The sequence below is a fragment of the Mobula hypostoma genome, chromosome 10 (assembly GCF_963921235.1).
Source record: "Mobula hypostoma chromosome 10, sMobHyp1.1, whole genome shotgun sequence".
Taxonomy (NCBI): domain Eukaryota; kingdom Metazoa; phylum Chordata; class Chondrichthyes; order Myliobatiformes; family Myliobatidae; genus Mobula; species Mobula hypostoma.
In genome coordinates this window covers 26,300,635-26,314,163 of record NC_086106.1, presented here as the reverse complement: position 1 = coordinate 26,314,163, position 13,529 = coordinate 26,300,635, and the positions used below count along the sequence as shown (strand labels likewise).

Genomic DNA, 13,529 nt, shown 5'->3' with positions numbered 1-13,529 from the left:
AGTGGACTTGCCGAAGGTGTTTCCAGTTTTTGGGGTGTCCAGGGTCGGAGGGCACTCCCTCAGAATACGAGGACGTCCCTTTAGAACAGAGATGAGAAGGAATTCATTTCCACAGACGTTCATGGAGACCAAGTCATTGTGTACATTTACAGCAAAGGTTGATCGTTTCTTGATTAATAAGAGCGTTAAAGGTTACAAGGAGAAGGCAGGAGAATGGGATTGAGAGGGAAAATAAATCTGCCACAATCGAATGGCAGAGCCAACCCAACGGGACGAAATGCCTAACTCTGCTCCCATTTCTTGTACTCTTATAGTCTTCAATGATACAGATCCTGGTGAGACCACCCCGAGAATGTTATGTACAGGTCTGGTCTCCCGACCGAAGGCAGAGGGAGACATGCGACAGGGAGAGAGCAGAAGAGAATCAGAAGATTTATTATCACTCACACACGTTGTGAAATTTGTGGCAGAAACATGGCATGAAAAATTTATTTACACAACAAGAAAAATGAAATAAATAGATAATAGTGAGGTAGTGTTCATGAACTGTTCAGAAATCTGATGGCAGAGGGGAAGAGGCTGTTCCTAAAGCATTGAGTGTGGGTCTTCAGGCTCCTGTTCCTCCTCCCTGATGGCAGTATTGAGAAGTGGGCATGTTCTGGGTGCAGGGAGTCCGTAATAATGGATGACGCCTTTTCCTGGTGCACCATAGCTTAAAGATGTCCTGGCTGGTGTGGAGGCTTCAGCCCGTGGTAGAGCTGCATGAGTCTACAAACGATGACACGGGCGGGTCCCGCTCCAATGATGGACATTTCTTACAGTAATTATAGTACGTTTTATGCCTTGCAAAACTGCAAATTTCATGACATATGTCAGTGATAATGAATCCGATTCCAATTCTGATTTTGGAATTCTCTCCCCGCAGAGGGAGCTGGGCAGGTGAGTTTTAGACACAAAGGTGAGGGCGGGAGATGGGGATGTGGGGCTGGTGTAGAAGGTCAGTGCAGGTCTGATAAGTTGTGGAGAGGGTTGTGTTGAAGGTGTTGGTGCGTGGCCAAGTGGTTAAGGCGTCGGTCTAGTTATCTCAGCTGAGGCAGTGTGTTGTGACCTTGAGCAAGGCACTTAACCACACATCGTTCTGCAACGACACCGGTGCCAAGCTGTATCGGCCCTAGTGCACTTCCCTTGGACAACATCGGTGGTGTGGAGAGGGGAGACTTGCAGCATGGGCAACTGCTGGTCTTCAATACAACCTTGCCCAGGCCTGCGCCCTGGAAACCTTCCAAGGCGCAAATCCATGGTCTCACGAGACTAATGGATGCCTATATATGTGTTGAAGGTACAGGTAGATGTTAGACCCACCTGCCTCCAAATGGGGCTTCTAGTTTTTGAATGAACTCCCACCCGAAGAATAGTAATTGGTGACACAGGACAGATCCTGCCTACAGCAAGAGTACATTCCCAGGGAGGAGAGGTTCAGAGCTGGGGCTATGGTTCCAGGGACCTAGCAGGCTGACAGGATCAGCGGTTCTATTGGACTGTGAGGTTGGGGGACACTACAGGACCACCGGTGTTGGTATCCACAAGGCAGTTGGTGGAACTGTGTAGGACCCTGGGGTCAAGGGGCAGTGGCACTGGATGCTGGTCTGTGACCTTTGCTCCCTTCTCTCCTCCCCCAGGACATCCCGATGGGAAACGTCGGCCCGCACCGGAACATGGACAGGTGAGTGACCCCCCCCCCCCGCTTGGGGAACGAGGCTGCGGGTGGTTACCTCGGTGGTGGTGGTTGTTTCAGACGTCCAGTTGTCACCTCAGACCCCCCGTTGTTGTTGTCACCATGGATTCCTGGATCCCTGCCCTCTCTCACCCTCTGATTGGTCGGCAGGGGCCGCTGGCAGCGAGGATTGGATGAGGCTGTTCACGAGAAGATCAGCGAGGTCATCGATGAGCTGAACTCCCAGAGGTGGGTAAGGCAGAGGGGTGTGGGACAGGGAGGGTAGAGGGAGAATGGGGAGGGGGGAGGGGAGAAGAGAGGCAGAGGAGATGTGGAAGTGGTGGAGGGTGAAAGGGAAAGGTGACCAGGTGAGGGAAGGGGTATGGGGAGTGAGGTAACGGTGAAGGAGAGAGAAGAGGCAGGTATGCAGGGGGGAGTGAGGCAGGAGTGGTGACAAGCAGGGAAATGGGGGCTCAGGGAGGGGCAGTGGGAGGTGGGGAAGGAAGAGGGGACTGGGTAGGGGGCAGGGAGGCAAGGGTTCGGGGGAAGGTGTGACTGGTAGGAGAGAGGCGGTTTTAGGGAGGGGAGGAGTGCGGGATTGCAAATGGTGGGGTTGAGGTGACAGGGAGGGGTTAGGTGACAGGAGGGAGCGGGAGATGGGTGTGGGGAGAAAGTAGGAAAGAAGGAAGGGGATCCAGAAGGAAAGAGATCCAGAAGGAAAGAGAATGCCCCCTTTAATGGGGCTTGCTGACAGAGAGACTGGGCAGACAGTGAAATGTTCTCTGTCTTTTCTCTCTCTGCTCTCCTGTAGCTGGCAGAGTGACCGGTCCGAACACTTAAACCCCTTCACTCTTTACTTCAGCACCAAGGCAATGGAGAAGCAGGTAAATGGGAGACAAGCTCTGAATTTGGTTAAACTGGCCTGCATGCGCTGGGGTCGCCCTTTCGCTCCCTCCCACCTTCCTTTGGTGGGGGGGGAGATTGTCTGATTTCAGGGGTTTGGATGCAAACTCAGTGAGGGAGAGAGAGAGAGGCATACAGACAGGGACAGGTGGACAGAGAGAGAAACTGACTGAGTGTTAGAGGGACAAAGAGTAGAGGCTGTCACGTGCCTGTCTAAAAGCCTCAATAGGTCTCCAGCGGATGCCATCTCTTTGGTTCTTCACGTGGCCTTGGATCACCTGGATAATACCGATACCTACATCAGGGTGCTGTTTACTGACTACAGCTCAGTGTTTAACACCATCATTCCTACAGTTCTGATCAAAAAGCTCCAGAACGGGGGCCTCTGTACCTCCCTCTGCAACTGGACCCTCGACTTCCTCACTGGAAGATCACAGTCTGTGCTGATGGGAAGTAACATCTCCACCTCACTGATAATGAACACAGGCACACCTCAAAGATGCGAGCTTCGCCCCCTGCTCTGCTCTCTCTACACCCGTCACTGTGTGGCTGAGATGCCATCTGTAAATTTGCTGGTGACACAACCGCTGTTGGCAGAATTTCGGCTGGTGACGAGGTTTACAAGAGTGAGATAGATCAGCTTTGCACTCAAAGACCAAAGAATTGATTGTGGACTTCAGAAAGGACACACAAGCCAGCCCTCATCAAGGGATCGACACTGGAAAGTGTGAGCAATTTCAAGTTCCTGGGTATCGACATCCCTGAGGACCTATCATATTGATGCAGTTACAAAGAAGGTATGGCAGCGACTATATTTCATTAGGAGGTTGAAGAGATTTGGTGCGTCACCAAAGACACTCGCAAGTTTCTACAGATGTACTGTGGAGAGCACTGAAAGTGGCTGCATCACTGTCTGGTATGGTGGGTGGTGGGAGGGGGGAGGCACGCACGGTTCCACTGCACAGGATCGAAATAAGCCGCTGGAACTTGTGAACTCAGTCAACTCCACCATGGACACCAGCCTCCCCAGGACCCAGGACATCTTCAAGGAGCAATGCCGGAAAAGGTGGCATCCATCATTAAGGACCCTCGTCACCCTGGACATGCCCTCTTCTCATTGCTACCGTCAGGGAGGAGGTCCAGGAGCCTGAAGGCACACACTCAGCGAGTCAGAAATAGCTCTTCCCCTCTGCCATTACATTTCCGAATGGGTATTTGACCCATGAACACTATCTCACTATTTTCTTCTCTCTTTTTGCTCTATTTACTTAATTTAACTTTATTTAATATAATATACACTTTTTAAATTATTGTGTATTATATTGTGCTTCTGCTGCATATCAACAAATTTCACAACGTATGCCGGTAATATTGAACCTGATTTTGAATGCACGATCATATCTGCCTCCACCACCACCCCGGTAGCCTGTTCCAGGCTCCCAGCACTCCTCTCCGTTTTAAAAAAAAATTAACATTTGCACCCCCTACATCCTTCTAGCCTTTACACCTCTCATGTTCAACCTATGTCTTCTGGTATTTGACATTTCCAATGTCAAATTAAAGAATTTAATTCTCTAAGTTTGGGAAAAAGTTCTGACTGACTACCCTGTCTAGGCTTTGAATTACTTTATAAACCTTGATCAGGAAGGATGCATCTCTAAATAAATAACAATTTAAAAAAAAATTCCACTCATCCGTCACCTGTATCATCCCCTCAAACAACTGAATGAAGAGGTTAAAGAGATTTGGTGCGTCACCAAAGACACTCGCAAGTTTTTACAAATGTACCGTGCAGAGCATTCTAACGGGCTGCATCACTGCCTGGTATGGGGTGGGGTGAGGGTTCCATTGCACAGGATCGAAATAAGCAGCTGGAGGTTGTGAACTCAGTCATCTCCATCATAACCACTCCGTTACCTTTGTCACCCCCTCGAAGATGTTGTCCGAGGGGCCGACAAAGGTGACGGGTGAGTGGAATTGTTTTATTTGTAAGACGTGACCTGCCCTGCACACCAGCTATGCTAACTGTTCCTAATTGGTCCATGTTCTTCCAAATGCACGTAAATCCAATTCCCAGAAATGCTTTCCAGTAAATTCCCTCCCGCTGATGGAAAGGTCTCTGCCCTATAGATTCGTGGATTTTCCCAGCTCCCCTCTTTAACAGAGGTTCCTAACTGGGATACTCCCTCTATAACGGGGGTCCCTGGCTGAGAGGTTTTCCTTCTGAAGGTCCCAAGCACAGAGAGAAAGACTCCTCCTTTAACAGAGAGAATCCCCTTTTATCTTGGGTCGCTGATGGAAAAGGACTCCAGTCTTTAATAGGGAGAGTCTTCCACTTTGATAGAGGTTCTAGATGGGGAGGGTCTCCTTTGTTAACAGGAGGGGGCAGTCTGACTTGGGGAGACCTTGCCTTCAGTGTCCCTGATTTCTGCTCTCTTTGTCTCAGTATCGCTTGAGTGCGGTGCCAGGGTTCAAGAGCTACACGGCCTGTGCGGCATTGACCTTCACCTCCAGCTTCATCGTGCAGGTGCTGGTTTCGTACAAGTGAGTGCGGCGAAGGGGCGGGGGGAGGGGAGGGGAGGAGGCGGGAGGAAGAGAAGGAGCGGGTGGTGGGGTGGAGAAGGGAGAGTGGGGGGAATGCACAGGAAGTGGATAGGGCAGAAGATGGAGGGGAGGGGAGGGCCAAATGGAGGGGGTGGGCATGGAGGGAGATGAGGGAAGGAGGGAGGTAAAGACGGAGAGTGGAGGAATGGGGTAGATAGAGAGGGGGAGAGGGAGGATGGAGGGGATGAGGTTAGGAGGGAGATAGAGGGGAAGGGAAGGAGGTGGAGCGGGAGGGAGTGAGGAGGATGGAGAAGAGGAGTAGGTAAGGAGGAGGCGAGGGGAGAGAGAGGAGGAGTCTGGAGGGGATGCAAATAGTGAGGAAGATGGAGAGGGAGGGGAGGGCAGGATGGAGGGGCTGGGGTAGGAAGGGTGATACTGAGAGGAGGGGGCGAGATGTAAGGGAGAGGTTGGGGAAGAAAGTGGGAGAGAGGAGGAGTAGATGGTGGAGAGGGAGGGCAGGGCAGGATAGAGGGGAGTGGTTAAAGTGGGAGATAGAAAGGGAGGATGAAGTGGGTTAGGGAGGGAGGTGGGGGGGGGGAATTAATTAATTATGGACAAGTGTACCGAGGTACTGTTCTACAAGCCATCCATACAGATGGTTTCACCGAGGTAGTACAAGGAAACAACAATAACAGAATGCAGAAAAAAGTGTTCCAGACACAAAGGATGTGTCGTTCAAGCAAACAATAAGGGCCTGGGGAAAGGAGGGGCGTGGTGGAGGAAGAGGGTAGGAGGAAGGGGTGGGAGTGAGCAGGAAGCGGGTGGGGATGGGAGGAGTAGTGAGAGGATTGGGGAAGGAAGAGTGCAGAAGAACAGAGGGAAGGGTAGGAATTGGGGAGGTGAGGACAGAAGAAGAGACATGGAGGGAGAGGAGGGGATGGTTGGGAGATGGGGGAGGGACAAGTTGAGGGTGCTGGGAGGAAGGTGGCTGGGGGACAGTGGGGTGTGTGGAGTTAGGTTGGGGGGAGGAACTTCATTCCTCCCTCTCCCAACCATTCCCTCCTGCTGGGACCTCATTGACTGCTTACTGATGGAGACTAACCACCCTACCTCCTCCCCATCCTCACCGCTCCTCATCCTTTCCTCACTATTCCCCCTCACTCCCTCCATACCCTTCCCGTTTCCTCTCCCCTACCAATCTACCTCTCCCTCTCCTCGTCCTTCCCCTGTCTCTCCTTCCCTGCATCTCTCCTCACTCCATCTCCCTCATTCCTCCTCCCACCTCTTCTACCTCCCTTCCCCTTCCAATCTACATCTCCCTCTTGCCCCTCCCCCCTCCCCAACCCCTCCACTCATCCCCCACAGGAACATGGCGCTGGGAATCTCCTATGGTGTGACCTTCTTCCTCTTCCTCCTGGTCCTCTTCACCTGCTTCGCCGGCGACTTCTCGGTGTGTCTCTGAGGAGATTATGTGGGAGGGTGGAAGTGGGGGGACGGGATGGGGAGAGGAAGGGGAGAGGTTTGTGGACCCAGGAGAGAATTTCCCCAGAAAACAGAGAGACAGGGGCAGAGGGAGAGAGGGGTGGGAAAAGATAGAGAAAGACAGAGAAAAAGGGGGGGGGGGAGGTAGAGGGAGAGAGAAAGAGAGAGGTCAAGCTTCCTGCAAGGAAGTCAGAGACTTGACCTTTCACTTTAAAAATACCAGTGGTCATCTCCAAGTTTATTGAAGAAGAGAGATGTCATGAGCCCTCTTTGTTCACCCTCTGACTTTATGATGTTTAGGAGTCAACTGCAGGAACTGGAGCTCTATCAAGTGGTCAGATTTTGGCCTTTGACCTCAGTGGTGGATAGGTTGGGGGTGGTTCAAGCTCTCTGCCGAGGGGTCAGATGTTGACCCTTAAACCCAGGGTGCCAGGCTGGCGAGACAGAAGCCCCATTGAACTCAGAACCCCAGGAACCTTCTGCCATACCCAGGAATGAGGCAGGAGGGGGAGAGGTCAGAGATTGAGGGATTTGAGGTGGGATGGAGGTGGGTTTGTCAACGTCCCAGAGCAAGTGAAGGAGGGAGAGAAGTCTGCAAGATGGGAGAAAGAAAGAGAGGGAGGGAGCATCTAGAGGGCAGGGTCTGGAATTGGGAAAGGAGGGAGGAAGGGGCCAAGTGGAGCATATGCCCAGTGAGGTCAACGTCCTAGATGGAGAGGGGAGGAGGAGGGAGTAGATGGGTAGGGAGGTACTTTGAGTGAGGGTCTGGGACATGGAGTGGGGTTGAAGGGTTCCAGATATAGGGATGGGGGAAGGGATGTGGAAATTTGCAGGGGTGGGTTGGGGGGCAATAAGAGGTGGGAAGAGGTGGGGTGGAGGGAGTGAACATCTGGGACATTGAAGGGATGAAATGGGGGGATTGGGAATAAGGGTCTGTGATGGGAGTGTTGTCATGAGATGGTGGGGTGACGTACTGGCCAATTGCCCCGACAGAAGTGTACGGAGAAGGGGCCCACAGCCTTCCAGTGGATTACCTCCATCTCGGCCTCGGTCACAAGGAAGCCCTGGCTCCACATCCTCCTAGCAACCATCACCATGGCAACCGTGCTGGTCATGGCGGTCTTCAACCTGGTGAGTCGGGTGGAGGGGGGTTGTGGGGTGAGGGAAATACACAATCCCTCACTCCAAGCACTCAGACAAAATGGGTCCTGGGAAAAAGGGGGTTGGGAGGGGTGTTTGAGTAAGTGGGAGAGAGAGTGAGGTGCAAGAATGGGGGGAAGGAGAGAGCAAGGAGGGGGAGGACAGACAGAGGGGTATGTGAGGTGTAAAGAGGACAGGAGAGAGTAAAAATGGTGATGGGGTTGTGAGGGGGAAGGAGAATGAGTAAAATGATGGGGGTAGGAGATAGGGAGAGAGGAGGGTGAGGAGTGATGGACAAAGGGAACAATAGAAGGTGATAGAGTGGGATTGAGAGAGAGGAAGTGCAAGGGCGAGAGAGAGATGGGCAGTGGGAGGGAAGGAGAGGGCATGCACAGGAAGGAGACAGCGAAGGGAAACGATGCAGAGAGATCAGACGCGGAGAGCTAGGGAGGAGGTGAAGCACGTGGGAGCATGTGTAGAGAGTAGGAGGATCAGGAGGAGGGAGACGGAGGAGTAAATGGAACCCCTCTTACCAGTGCTTGAGGAGGGGGCTTTGTCACAGTGAAGGTGGGTGAAGGCTGGTTGGTGGTCTGGTGTGGGAGGAGGGATGGAAATTTGGACCAAGTGGCTGACTGTCCTACCCCGCCCCCCCCAACCTCTTTCCTTCACCACCACACCCATCCCCCCCCCCCAATGCCAGTTCTTCCTCCCGAAGCCCACGGGACGTGACCCCTGCATGGAATGGAATGCCTCCCTGTCGATAAAGAACCTCACGGATGGGACAAATGGAGTAGAGGTTCTCCTCACAGTCCCGGTGAGTACACAGGGACCCAACCCCTCTCCGCCATGATACTGTAAGTCTGCCGATGATGCTATTTGTTGGTAAATGGTAGTCGTTCACAGTGAAGAGGGATTGGATTTGTGAAGGGGATCTTGGTCAACCTGAACAAGTACGAGATGTTGCATTTTGGGAAGACAAATCAGGGTAGGACTTTGTCAGTGAACAGTAGGGAGTGTTGTGGAACAGGTTTATAATCACCATCGTATATGGTGTGAAATGTGTTGCTTTGCAGCACCAGCAAAGGCAGAAAATTACTATAAATTGCAAAATAAATCAATAACACAAAGAGAAAAGGAATGATGAAGTAAATATCACCAATTCCTCAGAAATCTGATGGTGGCAGGTGAAGAAGCTGTTCCTAAAATGCTGAGTGTGGGTCTTCAGGCTCCTGTACCTCATCTCTGATGGTAGTAATGACAAGAGGGCATGTCCCAGATGGTAAGGGATCTCAGTGACGGATGCCAACTTCTTAAAGCACCAGTGCTTGAAGATGTTCTCGATGATGGTAAGGGTTGTGTCCATAATGACACTGGCTGCTTCTATAGTCCTCTACAGCCTTTTGGAATCCCCCAGATCAGGCAGTGATGCAACCAGTCAGAATGCTCTCCACCGTATATCTGTAGAAATTTGATAGAGCTTTTGGTGACATATCAAATCTCCTCAAACTTCTAACTAGCATGTTTGGGTCCCTGAATGTGGTGGTGCAGGTAGACAGGGTGGTAGAGAAGGCTTTTGGCACACTGGACTATCAATCAGCGCAATGAGTACAGGAGGTGAGGTGTTACAAGGGCAGCTGTACAAGATGCCGGTGAGGCCACATTTGGAATATTGTGTTCAGTTTTGTTCACCCTGCTGTAGGAAAGATGGTATTCTGCAGTATATTCCATTAATAAGTGCATCAAGAGAATAGATTTCGAACGTTATCTGCCAAATGTGGGCAAATGGGACTAGTTTGCATGGGGCATTTGGTCAGCAAGGAGCAGTTGGACTAAGTTGCCTGTTTCCTTGCTGGTGCCTATGATTCCAGTTACTAATGTAAGGGGTTTCTTTTTTTTATGTTACTGCGTAGGCTAACTAAAATGGCTTCTTTGTTATGTTAAATGCTGAGAAAGTTCTCTCGCTAGCAGCTTGTTTGGGTTATATTATTGATAATAGAGCGAACGAACCAATGGGGATAGATGTTATTCTTTCTAGTGTGTCTGTAAGTTATTGTGATGCGCGGGTTTTTGGGCAGAAGGCGAGAGAGAGAGGGGGAGAGAGAGAGACAGAGAGACAGAGAGAGAGAGAGAGAATGGACAAGGTGCTGTGAGCCGGCTAACGGGGTCGGACCCCAAGCAGGAGTCCGAGGTCCAGGGTTTTCGGCGAGGAGAGGAGACGGAGACAGACTCGTGTGGAGCGTCTGGTCGCCCACCGTGGTTGGTCCCAGGCAGCAGGTTGAGAGATAGTCAGAGGGGATCAAACGGTGAAGAGAGCATCATTACTAGAGCTCCAACTGTTTGTGCACGAAGAGATTGAACTTTGATAAGAGTGGCGCCTTTTATTTTCCTTTTATATTTTATCTCTATTAATTATATAGTTCCAGTAAAATCTATAAACTGTAATTCATTTAATCGTATATGGTGTATTGTCTGTTATTGGGCGGGTGGGGTACATCACACAGCATCCACACAAACTTAATTACCCAGTTTGGCGGGGCCTGTTTCCCTAGACGACAGTGAGTTGAGCGACCCTGAGGCTGCCAGGGAGGCTACGCTAATGATCCTGATGAAGGGTCTTGGCCCGAAATGTCTACTGTTTATTCCGTTCCATAGATACTGCATGATTCACTGAGTTTCTCCAGCATTTTGTGTGTATTGCTCCAGATCTCCAGCAACTGCAGAATCTCTTGTGCTAAGGAACTGTGACCGGGTTTGTAGACAATCCGAGACATGCGGAGAGTCAGGGAGTGCAGTGGAAGCAGGAGGACTGCAGAGGGAAGCGGGTGGTTTGCAAGAGTGGGTAGTGAAGTAACAATTGGAACACGGTGTGGGGAAGTGTGGGGTTCTGCACAGACGTGGACTGTTTTCTAAATCGGAATTGAGTTCAGAAGTTGAAGTTGCAAAGGGACTTGGGAATCCCAGTGCAGGATTCCCTCAAGATTAACTTGCAGGCTGAGTCGGTAGTAAATTTGGCAAATAAAATGTCAGCACTAATTTCAAGAGGACTAGAATATAAAAGCAAAGATGTAATGTTGAGGCTTTCTAAGGCATTGGTCAGACCATACTTGGAGGAATGTGAGCATCTTTGGGCCTCATGAATTGTATAGTGAGACTATGAGGCAGATGATAGGGCAAAATTTTAGTCAGTGGGAAGTGTAACATGGGGACAGAATCAAAAAGGACAGAGGGTGTTATATTTGGATGTGCACTGTGTACAGAATAAGGCAGATGTTCTTGGAGCGCTTTTAAGTATTGGCAGGGATGACATTGTGGGCATTACTGAGTCCTGCCTGAAAGAAGATCATAGTTAGGAGCTTAACATCCAAAGATACACCTTGTATTGAAAGGACAAGGAGGTAGACAGAAGAGATCGGGTGGCTCTATTGATAAAAGTGAAATCAATTCCTTAGAAAGAGGTGACATAGGATCAGAAACCTTAGAATCCTTGTGGGTAGCGGTAACATAGAACATAGAATAGTACAGCACAGTACAGGCACTTCGGCCCACAATGTTGTGCCGACCCTCAGACCCTGCCTCCCATATAACCCCCCACCTTAAATTCCTCCATATACCTGATTAGTAATCTCTTAAACTTCACTAGTGTATCTGCCTCTACCACTGACTCAGGCAGTGCATTCCACACACCAACCACTCTCTGAGTCAAAAACCTTCCTCTAATATCCCCCTTGAACTTCCCACTCCTTACCTTAAAGCCATGTCCGATTGTATTGAGCAGTGGTGCCCTGGGGAAGAGGCGCTGGCTATCCACTCTGTCTATTCCTCTTAAGAAACTGCAAGGGTAAAAAGACCCAGTTGGAAGTTATACATAGGCCCTGAACAGTGGCCAGGATGTGGAACATCATTTATAATGGGAGACAGAAGAACCACATAATGGAGAATTTCAATATGCAGGTAGACTGAGAAAATTAGGTTTGTTCTGGACTAACTTACAGGTTTAGTCGGTGGTAAGGAAGGCAAGTGCCACGATAGCATTCATTTCGAGAAGACTAGAATAAAAGAGCAAAGATGTAATGCTGAAGCTTGAAAAGGCATTGGTCTGGCTGCATTTGGAGTATAGTGAGCAGTTTTGGTCCCCTTATCTAAGGAAAGATGTTCCGGCTTTTGAGAGGGTTCAGAATGATAGGGGGGTGGTGCGGGGGGATCTCATTGAAACCTACCTGATACTGAATAGGCCTGGAAAGAGTGGATGTGGAAAGAGTGTTCCCATCAGTAGGAGAATCTTGGATCGGAGGACACAGCCTCAGAATAAGACACGTCTCTTTGGAACAGGGACGAGCAGGAATTTCTTCAGCCGGACTGTAGCAAATCTGTGGGATTTGTTGTCACAAAAGGATGTGGTGGCCAAGTATTTAAAGCAGAGATTGTTAGGTTCTTGATTTAGTAAGCTAATGGGAAAAAGATGGGACAATGGGTTTGAGAGAAATGACTGGCCTGATTGTCTGGTGGGGCAGATCTGATGGGTCAGATGAACAGGTTCTGTACCAATACCTTTATCAGTTCTCCTGCATCCTTGGGAGGTATTCTGACTGGTTACATCACTGCCTGGCACAGAGGATCCAATGCGCAGATTTGTAAAAGGCTGCAGAAAGTTGACTCAGACATCTCTATCTCAGGCAGAAGCCTCTGCGCCATGGAGGACATCTTCAAAAGGCAGACCTCATGTTGGCGGCTCCCGACACCTTCCAAGACATGCCACTTCTCATTACTGCCATCAGGGAGGAAGTATCGGAGCCTGGAGTCCCACACAATGATTGAACAGATTCTTCCTCCAGGCTTCAGAACAGTGCATGAACACATTAACACCACTTCATTTTTCATTTCTTGTATTGTTTGTTTATTTATTTTTGTTGTCAATAAAAGTAATATTTTGTGGCTTGCACCCTACTGCTGCCATAAGACAACAAACTTCAGGAGATGATATTGGCCTTCAGTCAGGCCATCATTGGTTTGTACATTATGTTGAGATCGCTGATGCCTTCTCTTTTCCTTGCTCCCCACTCCCCTAGTATTACATGTGCTGCTGCCTCCTGGGCTTATTGAGCTGCTCCCTTTTCTTTCGGGTGAACTTTGAACTCAAGATGGCCTTGATGTTCCTGGCCCTTGTGATCTACAATGTCATCTTCCTCCACACACACGCCTGGATGTCGGAATTGTACGTCTGCATCCTCTATCCCAATTCTACGCTGAGGTAAGTGGAGTGTGTGATGGGACAGTGCGGAGGGAGCCTCACCCTGTGTCTGATTCTGTCCCTGACTGTGTGGTAGGACTGTGTGGAGGGAGCCTCACCCTGTGTCTGACCCTGTCCCTGGGAGTGTGTGATGGGATGGTGTGGAGGGAGCCTCACCCTGTGTCTGATCCTGTCCCTGGGAGTGTGTGACAGGACAGTGTGGGGGGAGCCTCACCCTGTGTCTGACCCTGTCCCTGGGAGTGTGTGACGGGATGGTGTGGAGGGAGCCTCACCCTGTGTCTGACCCTGTCCCTGGGAGTGTGTGATGGGACAGTGTGGAGGGAGTCTCACCTTGTGTCTGACCCTGTCCCTGGGAGTGTGTGACGCGACGGTGTGGGGGGAGCCTCACCCTGTGTCTGACTCTGTCCCTGACTGCGTGGTAGGACTGTGTGGAGGGAGCCTCACCCTGTGTCTGACCCTGTCCCTGGGTGTGTGTGACGGGACGGTGTGGAGGGAGCC

At 50.5% G+C, this 13,529-nt stretch overlaps 1 protein-coding gene across 3 annotated transcripts in view; it reads left to right on the top strand.

Annotated features, from left to right (window-relative positions):
• Positions 1-13,529, top strand: part of LOC134353258 (adenylate cyclase type 2-like) — a 52,498-nt gene that overhangs the window by 27,321 nt on the left and 11,648 nt on the right. For all 3 annotated transcript variants that reach the window (XM_063061288.1, XM_063061289.1, XM_063061290.1), the window contains 8 exons: positions 1,680-1,723; positions 1,886-1,963; positions 2,526-2,598; positions 5,064-5,161; positions 6,527-6,611; positions 7,637-7,774; positions 8,484-8,597; positions 12,850-13,031. In XM_063061288.1, coding sequence (XP_062917358.1) covers positions 1,680-1,723; positions 1,886-1,963; positions 2,526-2,598; positions 5,064-5,161; positions 6,527-6,611; positions 7,637-7,774; positions 8,484-8,597; positions 12,850-13,031 — 812 coding nt within the window. The remainder of the gene's footprint in view (positions 1-1,679; positions 1,724-1,885; positions 1,964-2,525; positions 2,599-5,063; positions 5,162-6,526; positions 6,612-7,636; positions 7,775-8,483; positions 8,598-12,849; positions 13,032-13,529) is intronic.